General features: G+C 40.1%; 1 protein-coding gene across 3 annotated transcripts in view; it reads left to right on the top strand.

Annotated features, from left to right (window-relative positions):
* Pafah1b2 (platelet activating factor acetylhydrolase 1b catalytic subunit 2) overlaps positions 1-18,713 on the top strand; it is a 20,879-nt gene extending 2,166 nt beyond the window's left edge. For all 3 annotated transcript variants that reach the window (XM_031343510.1, XM_031343511.1, XM_031343509.1), the window contains exons 2-6: positions 5,612-5,699; positions 8,700-8,789; positions 9,965-10,081; positions 11,443-11,565; positions 15,001-18,713. In XM_031343510.1, coding sequence (XP_031199370.1) covers positions 5,619-5,699; positions 8,700-8,789; positions 9,965-10,081; positions 11,443-11,565; positions 15,001-15,279 — 690 coding nt within the window. In that variant the 5' untranslated portion in view covers positions 5,612-5,618 and the 3' untranslated portion in view covers positions 15,280-18,713. The remainder of the gene's footprint in view (positions 1-5,611; positions 5,700-8,699; positions 8,790-9,964; positions 10,082-11,442; positions 11,566-15,000) is intronic.
* Positions 18,714-19,316: the final 603 nt, after the last annotated feature.

Raw genomic sequence — 19,316 nt, 5'->3', positions numbered from 1 at the left:
CTCAGTAGGATACTCCTTGGATGATTCCTGATTCATTCTTCACTTTTAAAATCGTCTGTGTTTTTTAAAGTGTTATTTATTTTCATGTGTATGAATGTGTTTCCTTCATGTATGTATGCATATCATGTGTATGCAATGCCAACAGGGACTGGAAGAAGGTACTAGGTCCCTTGAAACTGGAGTCACAGATGGTTTTGAACCACAGTATGGGTGCTGAGCCCTGGTCCTCTGCAGGAGCAGCTGATGCTCTCAACCACTGTCTCATCTCCTGTCTCCCAAAATGTTATGCATTTAAATTTTTTTATTGTATTTGTATGATGTATGTTGGTGGTGGGGTATACATAACATGCCATAGAAAGCATAGTGAATGACTGTCAGAGATCAAGGAACAGCTTTGTGGAATTGTGGAGATCATTAGACTTGTACAGTAAATGCTTTACCAGCTGACAGCTGAGTCATCTAACAGTCGAATTTTTTGTTGTAAAGAACACCATAGTTTACATTATCTGACTTCCAAATAAAAGCTTGCCTGCTTCTTGCTTATTTATTTATTTTATTGGTTTTTCAAGACATGGTTTCTCTGTATAGCTCTGGCTATCTTGGAACTCCAGTCTGGCCTTGAACTCAAAAGAGATCCACCTGCCTCTTCTGCCTTCAGTGCTGGAATTAAAGGTGTGCGGCTTCTTTCTTTTCTTTTGTTTCTTTCTTTCCCTATCCTTTTTTTTTTTTTTTTTTTTTTTTTTTTGGATACAGGGTTTCTGTGTACAACAGCCCTGGCTGTCCAGCCTCAGTAGACATGGCTGGCCTCAGGCTCAGAGAAATTAAAGGTGTGTAACACACCTGGCTTGGCTAGACCTCTGGATTGTTTCTGGCCTGACCTAAAAAGAAGAGGCAGTAGGGGCCTAGGGAGATAGATGGCTCAGTGGTTAAGAGAGCCAGTGCTGCTCTTCTAAAGGTTCTGAGTTCAATTCCCAGCAACCACATGGTGGCTCCCAACCAGCTATAGTGAGATGATGTGCCCTCTTCTGGCCTGCAGGCATGCAGGCAGGCCTAATGCTATATACACAACAAATAAGTCTTTAAAAAAAAAAAAGAAAGAAAGAAAGAAAAAAGAACAGTTGGAGTTTATGGCTCAGCTTTCCATCCTGGGTTTTAAAGATGTTGCTAATTGCAGGCTTCTGTGAAACAGTGGAAGCTACTTGTATTGTAAGATGTTTGATTTGGCAAAAGAGTGCAGGATCCAAGTGTCTGGAGGCACAAAGTAATTTCACTCAGGTACTCTGCTTTTGTATTCATGGTTGAAGGGACTATCAAGTTTGGAATACTTTTTTTAACCCTCTCCCAGTTACAACTCTTTTAACTTTAGGTACGGGAATTTCGTTCCTCTGTTTCTTCCATGTCCTTTCATTTTGCCTGTAAAGACTATTGGAACATATGACTGAGTGTAGTATTGCACACCTGTGATCTCAGCATTGGGAAGGCAGAACAGGTACTGCAGCCAGTCAAGACAGCCAGGGCTGCCCAGGGAGACCCTCAACACAGTGTTAGGTGCAAGTGCTTTGCTCAGTGTTTGCAGTGATAACTAAAAAAAATAAGCGAAACAGCTTGGTAAAGTTAACTTTTATTATGTTCATGCAATCTATTTCTATATAAAATAGCATTCTTTGTTCAAGAGTAATAGACTTGAGTACCAGATAGATGGCTCAGTGCTTTGCTAACCATCTGTGTTTGACTGCAGGACCCCTGCAGTGCAAGAATAGAACTGACTTCCTTGAAGTGTTCTTTGACCTCCACATACTGAATCTGTTAGAGTGCCAATGATTTAAAAAAAAAATAAAAAATTAAAAAAGCTGGGTTTTTTAAAAAGAACCAAGTGGTGTTGGCATTCATCTTTAATCCCAGCACTCAGGAGATGGAGACAGGTAGATTTTTGAGTTTGTCTACAGAGCTCCAGGATAGCCAAGGCTATACAGAAAAACCTTTTCTAAAAACAATCAAACAAAATTTAAAAAGTGGTGGGCCTTGGTTTGGAATGGATTAGGGCTAGCTAAGTACAGTGCCCACCCAGCTTGTGAGATTCTTGGGTTCAATCCCGAAAGCCACAAAATGGAACAAGTCCACTGTCCTACAAATGTAATGAGATGAACATTCCTTTTTTTTTCTTTTTAAGATTTATTTATTTTATGTATATGAGTACACTGTAGCTGTACAGATGATTGTGAGCCTTAATGTGGTTGTTGGAAATTGAATTTTTAGGACCTCTGCTTGCTCCAGTCAACCCCACTCACTCTGGTTGGCTCCACTAGCTCTGGTCAACTCTGCTCACTCAGTCCCTGTTCACTCTGGCCCAAAGATGTATTTATTATTATAAATAGGTACACTGTAACTGTCAGACGCACCAGAAGAGGGCATCATATCTCATTATGGGCGGTTATGAGCCACCATATGGTTGCTGGGATTCGAACTCAGAACCTTATGAAGAGCAGTCAGTTGCTCTTAGCCTTTGAGATGAACATTCCTAATTCAGTAATCTGGACTGCCTTTCCTGCTTAACAGTTTTGCAATAGAATAAATTCCTTAGATATCTTTGAGCAGGTAGCCTTGGCTATCCTGCAACTTGCTATGCACGCCAGGCTGTCCTTGAGTTGACAGATCTGCCTGTCTACCTCTTGACTTCTGGAATTAAATTGACTAAATAGTAAGTTCCTTATAAGTGTTAATTGTAAATTGTTTTAGATGGATGTTTACCTGATAGACCAGTTCAGAAAACTCATTTCTAAGTAAAAGTAAAGACCCAAGTAGATGTTAGAGTTTATGCAGGCCTGTTGTCTTAAGAGTAGATTATATTACCAGATGCATAGGATGAATCTTTGGAATTTAAGGGGAAAAAACCTCCGACTTTTTCATGCAAAAAAGAAAAAATAGTTACAGTTGACCTTCTGATCTCCATGCTACTTTCTGAGTTCTAAGATAATGAGCATGCACCTAGTTTGATATGAATTAATATGCTAGGAATTGAACCTAGGGCTTCAGGAATGGCTAGACAAGCCATGCTACCAACCAGACTTTATCCCTAACCCCTAGTTTTGTGTGTGTGTGTGTTTCTGTGGATGCACATATATAGTACGTGCACTATATATAGCACATGTGGAGGTCAGACATCACACTTTGGGTGTTCCTCAGTTACTATTACCACAATCCCCAACCCCCTTTTGAGACAGGGTCTCAATATGTAGTTCTGGCCTATCTAGAGCATGCTGGGTAGACATTTGTCCTCAAATTCAGAGATAGATCTGCCTCTTGTCTCCCAAATTCTGGATTTAAATGTATGTCACCACACCTTGGGTCTTGTTACTCAGTTACTGTTTTTCACATCTTCATGAGCCCATATATAGTGTCTCAATAACCAGATGTTCCAGACTAGGAGAAACTGGCCATTCTACTGGCCAATTAGCCCCAGTATTTGCCTTTCTTCACATCCCCAGAGCTAGCATACACTGTCACACCTGGCTTTTTCTTTTTTCCTTTTCTTTTTTCTTTTAAAAAACAAGAATATTGGATTTGCCAGGCAGTAGTGGGAGGCAGAGGCAGGAAGATTTCTGAGTTTGGGGCCAGCCTGGTCTACAGAGTGAGTTCCAGGACAACCAGAACTATAAAGAGAAACCTTGTCTTGGAAAAAAAAAAAAATTGCCAGGCGGTGGTGGCGCATGCCTTTAATCCCAGCACTTGGGAGGCAGAGGCAGGCGGATTTCTGAGTTCGAGGCCAGCCTGATCTACAAAGTGAGTTCCAGGACAGCCAGAGCTATACAGAGAAACCCTGTCTCAAAAAAACAAACAAACAAAAAAATTTCATGTATATGTGTGTTTTGTCTAAGTGTGTGTTTGTATATCTTGTTCACACTTGGTACCCAAGAAAGCCAGAAATGAGTGTTGGATACCTAGAATCTCGAGGTAAAGATAGCTGCTGTGTGTGTCTGGAATTGAATCACGGTCCTGTGAAAGAGCAGCCAGTGGTCTTAACCACTGAACCTCTCCAGCCTCTGTTTTGTTTTGTTTGTTTGTGTTTTAAGATAGGGTCTCTGTAAATAGCTTTGCCTGTTCTAGAACTTACTGTGTTAACTGGCCTACGCTTGAAGTCACCTAGATCTACTTGCCACTGCCTCCATAGTGCTTAGATTAAAGGTGTGTGCCACAATGCCTGGCTCTCTCTACATTTTTTTTAAATGTTATTTATATGAGTACACCGTTGCTGACTTCAGACACATACCAGAAGACTGCATCAGATCCTATTACAGATGGTTGTGAGCCACCGTGTGGTTGCTGGGAATTGAACTTAGGACCTCTAGAAGAGCAGTCAGTGCTCTCAATTGCTGAGCCATCTCTCCAGCCCCTCTCTGTAATTTTTAAAGCATGCATATGTATGATATGTGTGTGAATTCCAGTGCGTGCGTGCGTGCGTGCGTGCGTGCGTGCGTGCGTGCGTGCGTGCGTGCGTGCGTGTGTGTGTGTGTGTGTGTGTGTGTGTGTGTTTAGGTGATCAGAATACAATTTCACAGAGTTGGTTCTTCTCTCCCTCCACCAAGTCAATTCTAGAGATCCATCTCTGAGTTGCCAGGCTTTCATTTGATTGGCCACTGTAGTCATTCTGTTTGTGTATTTGTTTGCATGCCATTTGTATGCAGGTGCCTGTGGAAGCTAGGAGAAGTTGTCATACCCCTTGGAGTTGGAGTTACAGGCAGTCATGGGTGTTAAAAATCCAAGTCAAAGTCCTCTGCAGTAACAGCAAGTACTAACCACAGAGCCAACTCTCCAGTTCCCCGTGTAGTCATTTTTTGCTTTGTAGTTCTAGCACCCTAAAAGGCTGTAATGTAAATTTGGGTATGTCAGGTTAAGTGTGTGTTTGGAGCAGAATTTGTACATTTAATCTTAGTCACAAGGCAGAGGAGTAATGGGTTAAAGACTTGATGTGATGCTTCTTTCATAAGTGATAGGAAATGTCTAAAGTTCAGTGGTAATAGATTTTGGAGACTTAAGCACTCATGTTCTAGAATTCATCTCTGCTAAAAATCAGTCCTACTTCATTTCCTAGGCAAAACCCATAATAAAATAGATGTTTTTTATGTTCTTTTTTTTTTTTTAACCTGACAAATAGGAGCTGGAAAGATGTCTCTGTGGTTAAGAACACTGGCTGTTTTTGCAGAGAACCCAGCTCAGTTGCCATCTTCCATAATGGCACCTAATGGTCTTCTGTAATGGAACTTCTTCCAGTTCCAGGTTACCTGTCTCCCATCTTGGCTTCTGTGGGCACTATATGCATGTGATGTACAAACATACCTGTAAGCAAAACATCCATACATAAAGTAAAAATAAATCTTTTAAAAAAATAAAGTAGCCAGGCTAGTATCGTACACCTTTAATCCCAGTAGTCAGGAGGCAGGGGCAGCCAGATCTCTGAGGTTGAGGCTAGCCTGGTCTAGGTAGTGAGTTCTAAGATGCCAAAGCTACATAGTGAGACCCTGTCTCAAAAAAAAAAAAAAGGTAAATAAAACCTGACAGTATTATTTTAATGTTCTTGTTAATAAATGAAACATGACAAGGTATTTCTCCTCAGGTGTAGAATGAGCCAAGGAGACTCGAACCCAGCAGCTATTCCACATGCAGCAGAAGATATTCAAGGAGATGACAGGTGGATGTCTCAGGTAAACATGTGGTCTACTTAAATGGGGTGGATCACTTTGTTTTGTGTTCCTTCATAAACCAGTGTGTGTTTGCATGTATATGGAGGCCAGAGATTTGGTGTCTTCTTCAGTTGATTGCTCTTTACCCTACCTTTTGAAGAAGTGTCTGTCACTGAATCTGGAACTCATTAATTTGGCATGACTAGCTGGTCAATATATTTCAGGAATAATCCTGTCTTTGCTTCCCCAGTGCTGGGGCCAGGATTTGTTTGTTCGTTCATTTGGTTGGTTGGTTGGTTTTGTATTTCATTTTTACTTTATATGTGTCTGTTTATAGGTACCTGAAGATACAAAGGCTACCAAGAGTTATGGTTTGTTTGGTTTTGGTTTTGGTTTTTCAGTACAGGTTTCTCTATGTAGCCCTAGCTGTCCAGGCTTGTTTGTTTTGTTTTGTTATTGAGATAATAACTTCTGATGTTCCTGTGTCTGCCTCCCAAGTGCTGAATTTACAGGCATAAAATGCCAGGGTTTGACCCCGTAGCCTCATGCATGCTAGTAGATACTCTACCAGCTAAGATCCCTAATTCTGCCTGGAGTGTTTAAGAAATAACCTGTAGATCTATCCCTGAAACTAGATCAGAAAACTATTGCCTAACTATGCAATGGTGATTTTGAGGCCAGCCTTGTCTATATAGTTTAGTTCCGGGACAGCCACAAGAACAAAAAAATAGTTTCTTAACCAGGTCTGATAGCAAATGCTACATAAACCTCAGTAGATTTAGGCAGGACTAACAAAACCACACTGATGAATAAATACTGTCTTAGCTGGGCATGTGGTTCATACCTCTAGTTCTGGTTATTTGGTAGACAGAGGCAGAAGGATCACTTGAGGCCCGCAGTTTGAAGTCAGCTTAGGCAACTTAATTGAAAGGAGGGAGAGGGAGGGAAAGTCAGGCATGCTACTACTGGGCTACTTCTGCTTATAAACTTGTATTAGACTGAAAAGGCCAGATCTACTAACAGTTCGACACTTGGATACTACAACTGTGTTCAAAATAGGTACTATATCTGAAAGTTGTCAGTGCTACCTCAAGAAGCTGAGAAGGAAAAAAAAAAAGACTCAGGTCTTAATTAGATCCTGGTTCAAAGAAATATTTAACTCTTAGAGAATCTAGAAAGACTGAATATGGACTGGAATGTTACTTTTTTTTTTTTTTTAAGATTTATTTATTTTATGCATGTACAGATAGTTGTGAGCCTTCATCTGGTTGTTGGGAATTGACATTTTTAGGACCTCTGCTTGCTCTGGTCAACCCCGCTTGCTCTGGTCAGCCTTGCTCATTCAGACCCAAAGATTTATTTATTATTATAAATAAGTACACTGTAGCTGTATTCAGACGCACCAGAAGAGGGCATCAGATCTCATTATAGGTGGTTATGAGCCACCATGTGGTTGCTGGAATTTGAACTCAGGACCTTTTGAAGAGCAGTCTGTGCTCTTACTTGCTAAGCCATCTTACCAGTCCTGGATGTTAGATGGTAATGGAACTATTTTTAATTTTTTTAGTATGGTTTCATAAGAGAACATCCTAAGTTTAAATGTTTGCTGAAATACTTAGGGATAGAGTCATGGGTAGTATGGGTCTGGAGAAATGGCTCAGCCATTAAGAACATTTGCTACTTAATTATGCGGAGCAGAGTTAAGTAGTGGCATGCCATCTAGAACATGGTTGGATAGTTCACAACACACTGAATCTCTAGCTTCAAGGTTAGAAAGCTCCCTCTTGTGGCTCTCTCAGTCATTCTCATAAACTCACAAGCATATGCAGACCTAAAGTAAAATAAAAGAGAGAAAGAGCTAGGCAATGGTGGCGCATGCTTTTAATCCCAGCACTTGGGAGGCAGAGGCAGGCGGATTTCTGAGTTAGAGGACAGCCAGGGCTACACAGAGAAACCCTGTCTCAAAAAACCAAAAATAAATAAGAGAGAGAGAGAAATAATTTAGCACACACCTATCTTTCCAGCACACTTGGGAATTAGAGACAGAAGGATACTGAAATTCAAGGCTAGCCTAGAGTACTCAAGACAGTTTTTTAAAAAAAGAAAATAGCTGGGTGTAGTGGTACACACATTTACTATAATACTCATGTAGAGGCATGTGGATCTCTGGAGTTTGAAGCCCTCTTGTTCTAAATCTTGATTTCCAGGCCAGTCAGGACCAAGTATTGAGATCTGTCTCAAAAACAACAGCAAAACTTAAGGAGTGTAACAAGTACATAGCTATACAAAGAAGTTTGCATCAGTGTGTGTGTGTGTGTGTGTCTGTCTGTCTGTCTGTCAGTGGGCAACTTAGAAGAGTTGGTTCTTTCCTTCTACCATTTGAGTTCTAGGATTCAAACTTAAGTTTGCCTGTAAGGGCCTTTGCCTAATACTAGGTCATCTTGATGGCCCCCCAAATGCTGCTTGCTTGCTTTATTTCTTTTTTTTTTTTTTTTTTTTTTTTTTGAGACGGGGTTTCTCTGTGTAGTCTTGGCTGTCCTGGAACTCACTCTGTAGACCAGGCTGGCCTTGAAGTCAGAAATCTGCCTGCCTCTGCCTCCCAAGTGCTGGGATTAAAGGCATGTACCACCACTGCCCGGCTCTTTCTTTTTTTTTTTAATTATTTGAGGAAAATATAGGGTGCTTGTAGTCGTTGGTGTTGTTTTAATAATATGAAACATTGTGATATTCTGGATTTCTTAGAATTTCAAATATCTTGAACCTAAACCTAATAGAATGATACAGGTAGAAATTAATTTGCAGTCAGCTTCAGAAAAAAGAATAAGCTCTAGGTAAACTAAAAAGAACGGTTGGTTTGGTTGGTTTGCTTCTTGTGTGTTTTACAGTATTGGGAATGAATCGCTGGACCTTGCCCATAAAGAATGGTTTACAGTACCTGGTCAGACAGCTCTTCTTTTTAGGCCAACAAATTGCAAAAGGAAAGAAATACTAATTTCTTGTTTTCTTTCTTCTTTAAACCAGCATAATAGGTTTGTTCTGGATTGTAAAGACAAAGAGCCAGATGTGCTGTTTGTGGGAGACTCCATGGTGCAGTTAATGCAGCAGTACGAGGTAAAGCAGAGGGTATTCTTGGCTCCTACTATATGTCCTACTGTATAACCTACAGTCTTTGATTCTAAGCTCTCCTCATAGGCTTAGGATTCAGAGAAAGAGTGCCAAGTACAAGGGAAGCAGATCTACCCAGTGGGATGCTTGGTACAGTCTGTAACCAAACTCTTTTTTGCTCTGGCTTCCAAGAAGCTTAATGTTTGCTGTATTAGCCTGATGATGATTATGTCTGATTCTTACTTCTGTTTGTTTGTCCTGCTCATGATTCTCACTAATTTGTGTTCTTCCACTTTCTAATTTATTGTATATTTTTATAATAGGCTTTTCCTTTTTTTCTTCTTAGGGTTAGGTATTCTTCCAGAGGAAACCTAAAATACAACTTTATTTCTTTTTGGTTTCTTCATTTAAAAAAAAAAAAGTAGAATTCCTGAAAAGGACATTAGGAGGTGCTGTGCAGGTCTTTGAGCTGAGACTTGGTGCTGCAGTAAGCGTGGTAGATTTTCCAAGCCCTTCAAGTGAATGACATACTGTTTTCAGTGCTAACATTTGAATAAAGAGTGTGGAAGATTAGCTGGGAGTAGTGGCACATGCCTTTAATCCCAGCATTTGAGAAGGAGAGGCAGATGAATTTCTGAGTTTGAGGATTAGGCTGGTCAACAAAGTGAGTTCCAGGATAACCAGGGATACACAGAGAAACCCTGTCCCAAAAAACAACAAAAATGTTAGTTTTTGATTTTTTTTTTTTTTAAAGATTTATTTATGTATATGGGTACACTCTGGCTGAGCAGATGGTTGTGAGCCTTCATGTAGTTGTTGGGAATTGAATTTTTAGGATCTCTGCTTGCTCTGGCTGGTTGGCCCCACTCACTCAGCCCCATGGGCTCTGGTCAGCTCCACTTGCTCAGGCCCAAAGATTTATTTGTTATTATACATAAGTACACTGTGGCTGTCTTCAGACGCTCCAGAAGAGGGCGTCAGATCTCATTGTGGGTGGTTATGAGCCACCATGTGGTTGCTGGGATTTGAACTCAGGACCTTCGGCAGAGTAGTCAGTGCTCTTACCTGCTGAGCCATCTCGCTTAGCCCCTAGTTTTTGATTTATTAAATCACATTGCAAGTAAAGAATTTCCAGTGATTTTTGTTTGTTTGTTTAACTAAATCAAGTGTTTTGTTTTTAGATATGGCGGGAGCTGTTTTCTCCACTTCATGCTCTTAATTTCGGAATTGGGGGAGACACAACACGACATGTTTTATGGAGACTAAAGAATGGAGAGCTGGAGAACATTAAGCCTAAGGTGATAAAACTTACTTTTAAAAGAGTATATCTAATCTTGAGTCTTTCAAATGCAGGTATTTGAAGTAGTAAAAAGTTGCTTCTTTAAAGCCTGTTTCATGATTGCTCTTTGCTTCATGCTTGTTCGTAGGAAATATCGTTGCTTAGGAACATACTGAGGCATGGACCTAAGGAGAATCCAGTCTGTTTGGCTGGTTGTATTGTGATTGCTATGACTGTCTTTGATATTAGGAAGTGATTTGTTGCACAGAATATATGTAGGTCTGTGGAATGTAAGCCTGAGCTATACAGTGCGGAGTGAGGCCATGATTCATTTCAGGAAATGCTGACCATATAAGGCAGTGTGTAGCCAAGTTCTCTGAGTTCTTCTGAAGAAAGTTTGAGACAGATGTAAACAAACATCTGTAATACTTTTCACATTATGAAAATCTATAATTGCTACACTGAATATAATTCTTTCAACCTCTAAAGAGAAAGAAAACAAGAAACAAAGGAGAGTCACTAATGACAGTTGCTTTCACTGGGCATGGTGGCCCATGCCTTTAATTTAAATACAGGCAGAGAAAAACTTATGAAAACTCGATCCAGTTCCATCCCAGGGACTCCTTCCTTGAGTGCACTGTAAATTTATAATATAGGATTTGCACTCCTGGGTGTGCCCTATTGCAGTGTATTTCCAGCCAGGGAGAAGTCTTATTGTGATAGGAAGCAGTTCCTTAAATCCCTCTTTAAGATATATGTTTGCCAGAAAGGTTTCATTCATATTCAGGAAGTTTGTTGTTCTTTTTTGAGTAGTTGGTGGATTTTGTGAGATTAATTTTCTTGTTTCTTCCTGGTATAATTTTGGCACCTTTTTAATAAAAATTATTTTATGTATATGAGTACACTATAGCTATCTTCAGACACACCAAAAGAGGGGATTGGATCCCATTGCATATGGTTGTGAGCCACCATGTAGTTGCTGGGAGTTGAACTGGACCTCTGGAAGAGCAATTAATGCTCTTAACCACTGAGCCTTCTCTCCAGCCCTTAAGTTTGCTTGTTTTTTGTTTTTCAAGACAGGGTTTCTCTGGGCAGCCCTGGCTGTCCTAGAACTCTCTTTATAGATCAGGCTGACCTCAAACTCAGAAATCCTGCCTGCCTCTGCCTCAAGTGCTGGGATTAAAGGCATGTGCCCCCACTGCCCCTCCCAAGGGTTTGAACTTATGTCTTTATGCTTTGTGACAAATGCCCTTACCTGTTGAGCCATCTTACTGTGCCCATTTCTCCAATTTTTTTAAAAAATAAGCCTTACATTTAAATGTTTTAGTATTCTTTTATTCCTTGGTCTTTATCTTCTCTCTTTTTTCTTTATTCATATAGGTCATTGTTGTCTGGGTAGGGACAAACAACCACGAAAATACAGCAGAAGAAGTAGCAGGTGGGATTGAAGCTATTGTACAACTTATAAACACGCGGCAGCCACAGGCCAAGATCATTGTACTGGTGAGTAGTCTTTCTGGGTAGAGATTTGTTATATCTTTAGATCCACTCAGAAATCTTTTAAAAATGTTGTCTCTCATTAGTAACAGAATTTTTAAGTGGAAGCTGTTTCTGATAGTTTGTAAGGGCAGGATGGTTAGGAAGTCGTGGAGGAATGTGTATGCAATTACTAGTAGTTTGGTTTTATCTTGTAGATGCTGAAGAGCCAGATCTTTTAACTGGGGTGTGTTTCTTTGTCTGTCTGTCTGTCTGTCTGTCTGAAGACAGCCTTTAAGTATAGTATCAGGTCTCACTGGATGGACAGTGGTGGTTCATTCCTTTGATTCTAGCACTTGGGAGGCAGAGGCAGGCAGGTCTCTTTGAGTTGTCTATAGAGTAAGTTCCAGGACAGCAAGAGAAGTAGTTCCAGGACTACATAGAGAAGTCCTGTCTCTAACCCCATCACTACAGCCAGGGGGAAGTAACAAAAAAGAATTAGTTCTCTTCTATCATTATGTAGGTTGCTAGCAATCAAACTTGGGTCATCAGGCTTGGTGACAGCTTTTCCCTGCTGACTTATCTTGCCAGCCTCAGATCTTAGTTATTTCTTGGCATTTAATTGAATTGTTGCTGTAGCTGTTGTACCATGTGCCTTATTCTAGACTGGGCTGTTGTGACTGAGTTTTGCTTTGAAGAGGCTTGCTTCTTGGGAAGTGTTGGTGCATGAATGGTACAGGATAAATCCTCCATAAATAGTCTTGGTTTTAAAGTGGATATTAAGGAGTTAAGGGCATATAACTCAGTGATAGAATATTTGCATAATATGTATATGACCCTAGGTTTGATCCTCAGCACCATAAAAAAAATAAGCCAAATTTAACAGAGGTCTTGATTGAGGTCTTAATGATACTGAAACACGAAACACTACACATACCAAAAGTCTGATAGGGAAGTGCATATTCCAGGCTAGTTTGACACCTACACTTCCAGGAATTCTTCTGTCCCTCCCATCTCAGAATAGGAGTGCTGGGATTACAGCTGCCTCTGCTGGACCTGGTTTTTCATGGATTCTGGGCAACTTGGGTACTCGTTCATGGGCAGTGATCACTCTAGCCATTGAGCAATCTCTGTGGCCAGGAATATAATGTCTTATTTTAGAGACAATTTAAAATCAAAGGGAGTGGGGGAATCAAACAGCATATCTTGGTACTTTTATTAAGGAAAAATACATAAGCTTTTTTTCATAATTAGTTTTGTTTGTATGTGCTGTGCAAACTTCTGCCATCATATGTTTAAGAAGGTCAAAGGACAACTTAAAGGAATTGATTTTTCTTCTATCACATGGTTTCTGGGGATTGAAGTTAGATCATCAGGTTTATTGGCAGTGTCTTTTCCCATTGAGCCATCTCAGTAGCTTTATTTTTTTCTCATTCTTATTTATAAATCTCAGTAGACATGAGATCTACTCATTCTGCCATTCTGTATAATTTGAGAGCTGGAACAAAGTGTATGATCACTGGTAATTGATCATCTTTCCTGGTTACTCCTTCTGTCTCAACCAGACTTTGCTGTGTTATCATTTTTAGCATGTGAAATACTAGGTACAGAGCCCTTAACCTTTTTTTTTTTTTTTTTTTTTTTTTTTTTTTTTTTTTTTTTTTTTTTTTTTTTTTTTGAGACAGGGTCTTCTGTAGCCAAAGCAGGCATCATGGCATCAGATTCAATATGATGTAGCTGTGAAGAAAACAAGCCTGTGCAATCACTTAGTCCCTCAGTTTACACTTAACAGTAATAAGCTTGGTTTTAGGACTGACTTCATCTTTGAAATGTTTTAGCATAACAGGTATCGAGGGAGACGATTGGTGTAACAAACAGAATTCTCTGTGGCTTTTGGAAAAGTATAAATTCAAGCAAATTAGCAACCAAAGCCCCAATATATTACTGAAAGAACTAGAGTAGATATTACAAGAACGTGCTTTAAATATATGTTTGTTTTTTGTAGAGTGAAATTCACAGTAAAGATTGGCACTGTAGCTCGTGGTGGAACTCTTGCTTTGCATTCATGAGGTCCTAACTTCATTCCCCAGTACTACCAAAACAAGCGAGTAAAAATTACATCCCCACAATAAATCTATCCTTGAAAGGGAACATCTTAAATATCCTGTGGGAGAAACTAGGGACACAATTTTAAGTTGTCTTGTGTGCCATCACTAGGTATCAGCCGGCTACAAGGATGGCAGTATCTGGCAGTGCTTCTGGGATGAACCAGTTATCTGTTGAAGGCTACTTCTAGTTTGCGTTGATAAAATCTTGCTGTAGACATGTGATATTTCTCTTTACCATAGTAGAAAGACAGACATCTCATTTGTGTGAAAATTGTTTTAGATCATTAATGTACCAGTTAAAATTAATTTAGGATACATTTATCATACCAGGTGTGTAATTTATTAATTTAATTCATGTGTTTCATTAAGACAGCTTTGCAGCTCTCTCTTTTTCTCTCTCTCTTTTTTCTTTTTCTTCTTTGAGGCAGGGTTTCTCTGTGTAGCTTTGGTTGCCCTGGAACTAGCTCTGTAGATCAGTCTGTCTTCAAACTTACAAGATTTTGCTGTCTCTGGAGTGCTGGGATTATAGGCATGTGCCATACCAATGACTCCAATTCTCTCTCTTTTTTTAAAGGTTTATTTATTTATTATATGTAAGTACACTGTAGCTGTCTTCAGACATCCCAGAAGAGGGCATCAGATCTTATTCCGGATGTTGTGGGCCACCATGTTGTTGCTGGGATTTGAACTCAGGACCTTGGGAAGAGCAGTTAGTGCTTTTAACCGCTGAGCCATCTCTGCAGCCCCTGATTCTCTTTCTTGTAATGTATTATAGTGTAGCTTTCTCTGGCATTGATAGGTATCATTCTCCTGACAAGGCATAGGGGGAAAGAATTGAAAGAAAGACATACTGGTTTTGGGACGAATGGCAATAAGTTCCTGAGCAAAAGTATATATGTGTTACCATGGTGAAGATGATAAGGGCTGTGGATGTGGCTCAGTTGATAAGAGTGCTTGCTTGGCATGCAGTGAAGCCTTGGGTTCCATCACCAGTACCATATAAACCAGATGTGATGATACATACCTATAATCCTTAGCATGGAGTGAGTTTGAGGCCAGCTTAGGATTCATGAGACCTTGTCTCAGAAACAAAAGTTGATTAGAAAAATATTTAGAATATAAACATTTAGTGATCCTGTAATAAATATGAAGTATGAGGTGAGAGACCTGGGATGTTGGAATGACAATTAATATAAACTCTGGATAAGAGATGATACACTGCTTTAGGACATGCTGACAAGACCTCAGGAGCTTTTGGTCTGTAGGTAGAAGTTCAGTGGTATTGGGAAGCTCAAGTCATAAGTAAAGAAAAACAAGTAACCCTCTCTGTTAATACTCTTCTCTTCTGCCCCAGGGTCTGTTACCTCGAGGTGAGAAGCCCAACCCTTTAAGACAAAAGAATGCCAAGGTGAACCAGCTTCTCAAGGTTTCCCTGCCGAAGCTTGCCAATGTGCAGCTCCTGGATATAGATGGGGGCTTTGTGCACTCGGACGGTGCCATCTCCTGCCACGACATGTTTGATTTTCTTCATCTCACAGGAGGGGGCTATGCAAAGATCTGCAAACCCCTCCATGAACTGATCATGCAGTTGCTGGAGGAAACACCAGAGGAGAAGCAAAGCACCATTGCTTGACTGGCCCCATCAGTGTTAACAGCATCCCAGCTTCCTCAGATCAGTTAGACCACTGGCACTACAGAATCCTTTCTTAAGGCACTTTGCATTGTACAATGTTCCTGGATGCTTGTATGTTTGAAGGGGAGGAAGGGTTTAAATTGGTCCTGTATATAAAGGTTTTGTTTGAGAGAGGAGAAAAATTAGCCAAGGAAGATTCATTTGAAACCATAAGGGGACTTTTTAGTTGTTATGACACATTTGTAGAATTATCACTGTTTTTCCTAGGACAACATCAAGCAAGAGTACAATATGAAGATTCTTTTCTTGGCCCTTTTTTCTATGGATTATGTCATGTGTGATAATTATCATATCTACTTGGCTTTAAACTTATTTTTGGTCCAGTTTTAAGGTTCATGAGTTAGTATGTTGTGTTGTTTTGTTTGATTCATGTATCCTCAGTATTTTTATTAACATATAGCATCAGATTAAACATGCTTGTCACTCCAGTATGGGAGATGCTACAAGTGAGTTTGTTCCTCTCAATCTTAAGCAGTGAAAACAAGATCTGGGGACTCTGGGATATTGTTTTTATTGCTGCTCATTATCGTGTCTGTAATAGACCCATGCATGCAGCCTTTCCTCTGCTTCCCTTTCATCTCTTCACAGGTGGGTTATTTACATTGCAAACTTTTAACTCATTTTTTATCTAGGACATGCACTGCCGTCAGGATGATCTTACTGATGTATAACTCATTCTGTGTGGTGTTCTGTGATGTAGGGTCTGTGTAATGTTAAACTTCCAGAGTTCTGCTTGTCATACCTCCCCCCACTCCCAACCTGTTGTTTTCCTTTGTTTTGGGTTTAAGTGTGGTCAGAATTGTTTCCCATTCCATAATGCCTGATGTTATTTCAAGTTTTATATTATCTTAAGGTGTATATGTTTGTTTTCATTTTATATATATTATATATATAAATAGATATATTTTACAGTACTGGACTCAAACCCAGGGCCTAGCACATACTAAGCAAGTGCTCTGCCACTGAGGTAACCCCTAGACATGTTTATTTGTTTGTTTGCTTGCTTGTTTGTTTTTTAATTGGTTTAATTCTTAAATTCTATCAGTAAAAAGAAAATGTTGTTTTTTCCCATGGGAAACAGTGAAGCTGCTCTCATAATAGATGTGCTATCTTTATCATTTTTTTCCCCTTTTTTGTTTTTGTTTTTTGAGAGAGAGTTTCTCTGTATAGTCCTGGCTGTCCTGAAGCTCTGTAGACCAGGCTGGCCTTGAACTCAGAGTTCACTTGCCTCTGCTTCCCAAGTGCTGGAATGAAGATGCACCACCACACATCCCTTTAGCTGTGCTATCTTTACCATTTTAGTAAAGATAAACTAGGTTCCTTGGTTTGCTCTTTGAGACAGAGTCTCATAGTATAGCTCTGCCTAGCCTGGAATTTGCACTGTAGACCAGGCTAAGTGTTGAACTCACAGAAATCTGCCTACTCTGGACTCCCGAGGACTGGGAGTAAAGGCATGCACCACCATGGAGGTAGTTCATTGATATTTTAAGGTTCCTTATATAATTTAGTGTCTTCGTCGAGATTTCAAGAGAGCTTTTTACATTCCTACTGGTTTGCTTGAGCTACACAAACTGCCACTTGACAGAACAATAGATTATTGGTTATCTAATATGCCTATGGACCCGTATAAACTAGATCTACAAACATTTTAACTGGACCAGGTTGGGGATTGAAGTAATTCATTAAATGTGCTCTGCAATGATTTTGCTTAATGGTCACATTCTGTAGCTATTATCTAAGTTATTATGTTTTGCCTTCAGAGCAGACATCAGGGCTGTTAGAGGAACTGTTGTTGGTTTGTGCTGAGACCTGCACCTGACTGAGAGGGATAGAAGTTGAGGTGTTTTTTCCCCTGGTGAGCATCTGTGTAGGAATTTAAGGCATAGTGTTGTGAATGTATCATGTCTTCATTAGCGACAGGAAATTATACATGGTGTTTACTAAAATTGTTTACTACAGTAAAATTCCCTTTTATTTTTTTAGTAGCCCAAGTTCTTGAGTTTTTCAAGACAGATTGTTTTCTGAACTGAGGTATAATTTTAGGAAGGAGAGTTAATTAAGCTAGAATTTTGTGTGTAAAAAGAACATTTCCTACCCAAGTGTTTCTTTGTTCCTCGGAGAGTGGGAGTATGGTCCAAAAGAATCCATTAGGTTACTCCTGCAGCATGCACTTGTAGTTTTCTCTTGACCAAGGATGAACTAGTCCTGTGAGCTGGCCTTCAGCTCCTGCATATGTGTATAAACCTCAGATGTTACTACATTTTATATCTACCAGAGCTCTTCAAGCAATAGTATTTGAACCACTAGCCTTTTAAATAAAACTCTGTCCTATTGCTAACATGCAGATATGGAGTCCACTGTCATTTCTTGCCAGGTTTATTTGTGCTGTTTACCCCTAAAATTGTTGATTGGTTTTTCTTTGGTTGATATCCCAGACCCAGATTGCTTCAGTGACAGACCAGTTAGTCTTTGTGGTTTTTTTAAAGATGTGAACAAAACTGCTTTGCCATTGGTTAAGGGGCCAGCCAGCCAGGACAGATACTGTTTGTTTTTTTGTTTTGTTTTGTTTTGTTTTTTTGGTTGGTGGGGTGGTGATTTTCTTAGAGTCTACATGTTCCCTGGCTGCCCTTGAACTTTTGGTGATCCTCCTGTCTCTGTCTCTCCAGTACTGGAATTACAGGCCTATTCCACCATGCTTGACTTGTTCTGTTCCTTTCCCAACATTTTTCTTCTCTTGAGACAATGTCTCAGTGTATGTAGTACACTCTGGATTACCATGAGCTGTGGATGCCCTTGAACTCAGTCCTTTTGCTTCTACCTTCCAAGTACTAGAGCTGTTTCTCTACTATGGCAGGTGGAGATGCCCTGGCATTGTAGATTACCACTGGCAGTGCTCTGGCCACCATGTCACCTCTGCTAGGACTTTTGAGGACTTCTATCTAATCCTGATACTTCTGTCAAAAATCATTACCCAGTAAAATAAGTCTTGACTAAGTAGCTCATGCCCTGTTCTTAAGAATTATAACTCATTGTTTAAAAAAAAAGTCCCAATTTATGTTTGCATTTTCAGCATAACCACTTAACGGCTGTATGCTCTGCCTGAAACCTGTCTGTGCTAAGGTGTGTGAATATTGCCAGTTTTCTGTTTATTACAGTGATGAAAACTAGAAACTTTGGAAAGGGAGCATGGCCAGCTCCTGATTCTGAGCAGTTTGTGTGGGAACAGTGAGGGGGGCCTTGGTCTTTGCCACGACCACTACAGCAGGCTGACTGAACCTCCCCAGGGGAGCTTGTGACTATGCTTTGGCAAAGGCTTCTTGATTAGAATCCATTCTGTTCAGTGCTCATTTAATATAAAAGTCGACATTTCACTGCAAACTTACTGATGTCTGTTTCTTTTATCATAGTTTAGATTCCAATGGAAAAAGCTGGGGTGGGGTTTCCTACCTTATAAACATAACAGAATCTTTGTCCTGTGGAAATGAATGTACCAAATTGACTCCATCACATCTCACAGGGTAGGACACTAGGACGGGTGAGTAGTTATAAGTAACCCTGAGTAGATGTAAGAAAGAATGTTGTAGATTGGTCACAGTTTCCTTATATGGCCCTGCCTGGCCTAGAACTCAGAGACCTAGCTGCTCCATCTCTCAAATGCTGAGACTAAAGGTGTGCCCTACCATACCTGGCCTTAATGATAACTAATAAACCATAAGCTTACCTTTTGACCCCCATATTAAGTTCAGTGTTCCACATCTACTCACAGAATGGCCCACGTGGCATTTTCTCTCCATTCTTCACACTAACAGTCACCATGATTTTACTGCTTGGGACCGTACCTCCTGTTACCTGTAGCTTACACTCAGATGACTTGCTCTGCTGGGTTCCTGTGCCTTCTAGGGAGAAATGCTTCAGGATACCTTCCCAGGTATTTTGTGTGAGTATAGCCCCATATAGCTGTTGCTTAAGAAGCTTAG

Source organism: Mastomys coucha, unplaced genomic scaffold, assembly GCF_008632895.1.
Source record: "Mastomys coucha isolate ucsf_1 unplaced genomic scaffold, UCSF_Mcou_1 pScaffold23, whole genome shotgun sequence".
Taxonomy (NCBI): domain Eukaryota; kingdom Metazoa; phylum Chordata; class Mammalia; order Rodentia; family Muridae; genus Mastomys; species Mastomys coucha.
Note: the sequence above shows the minus strand (reverse complement) of the source record. Positions and strands in the feature narration are given on the sequence as shown.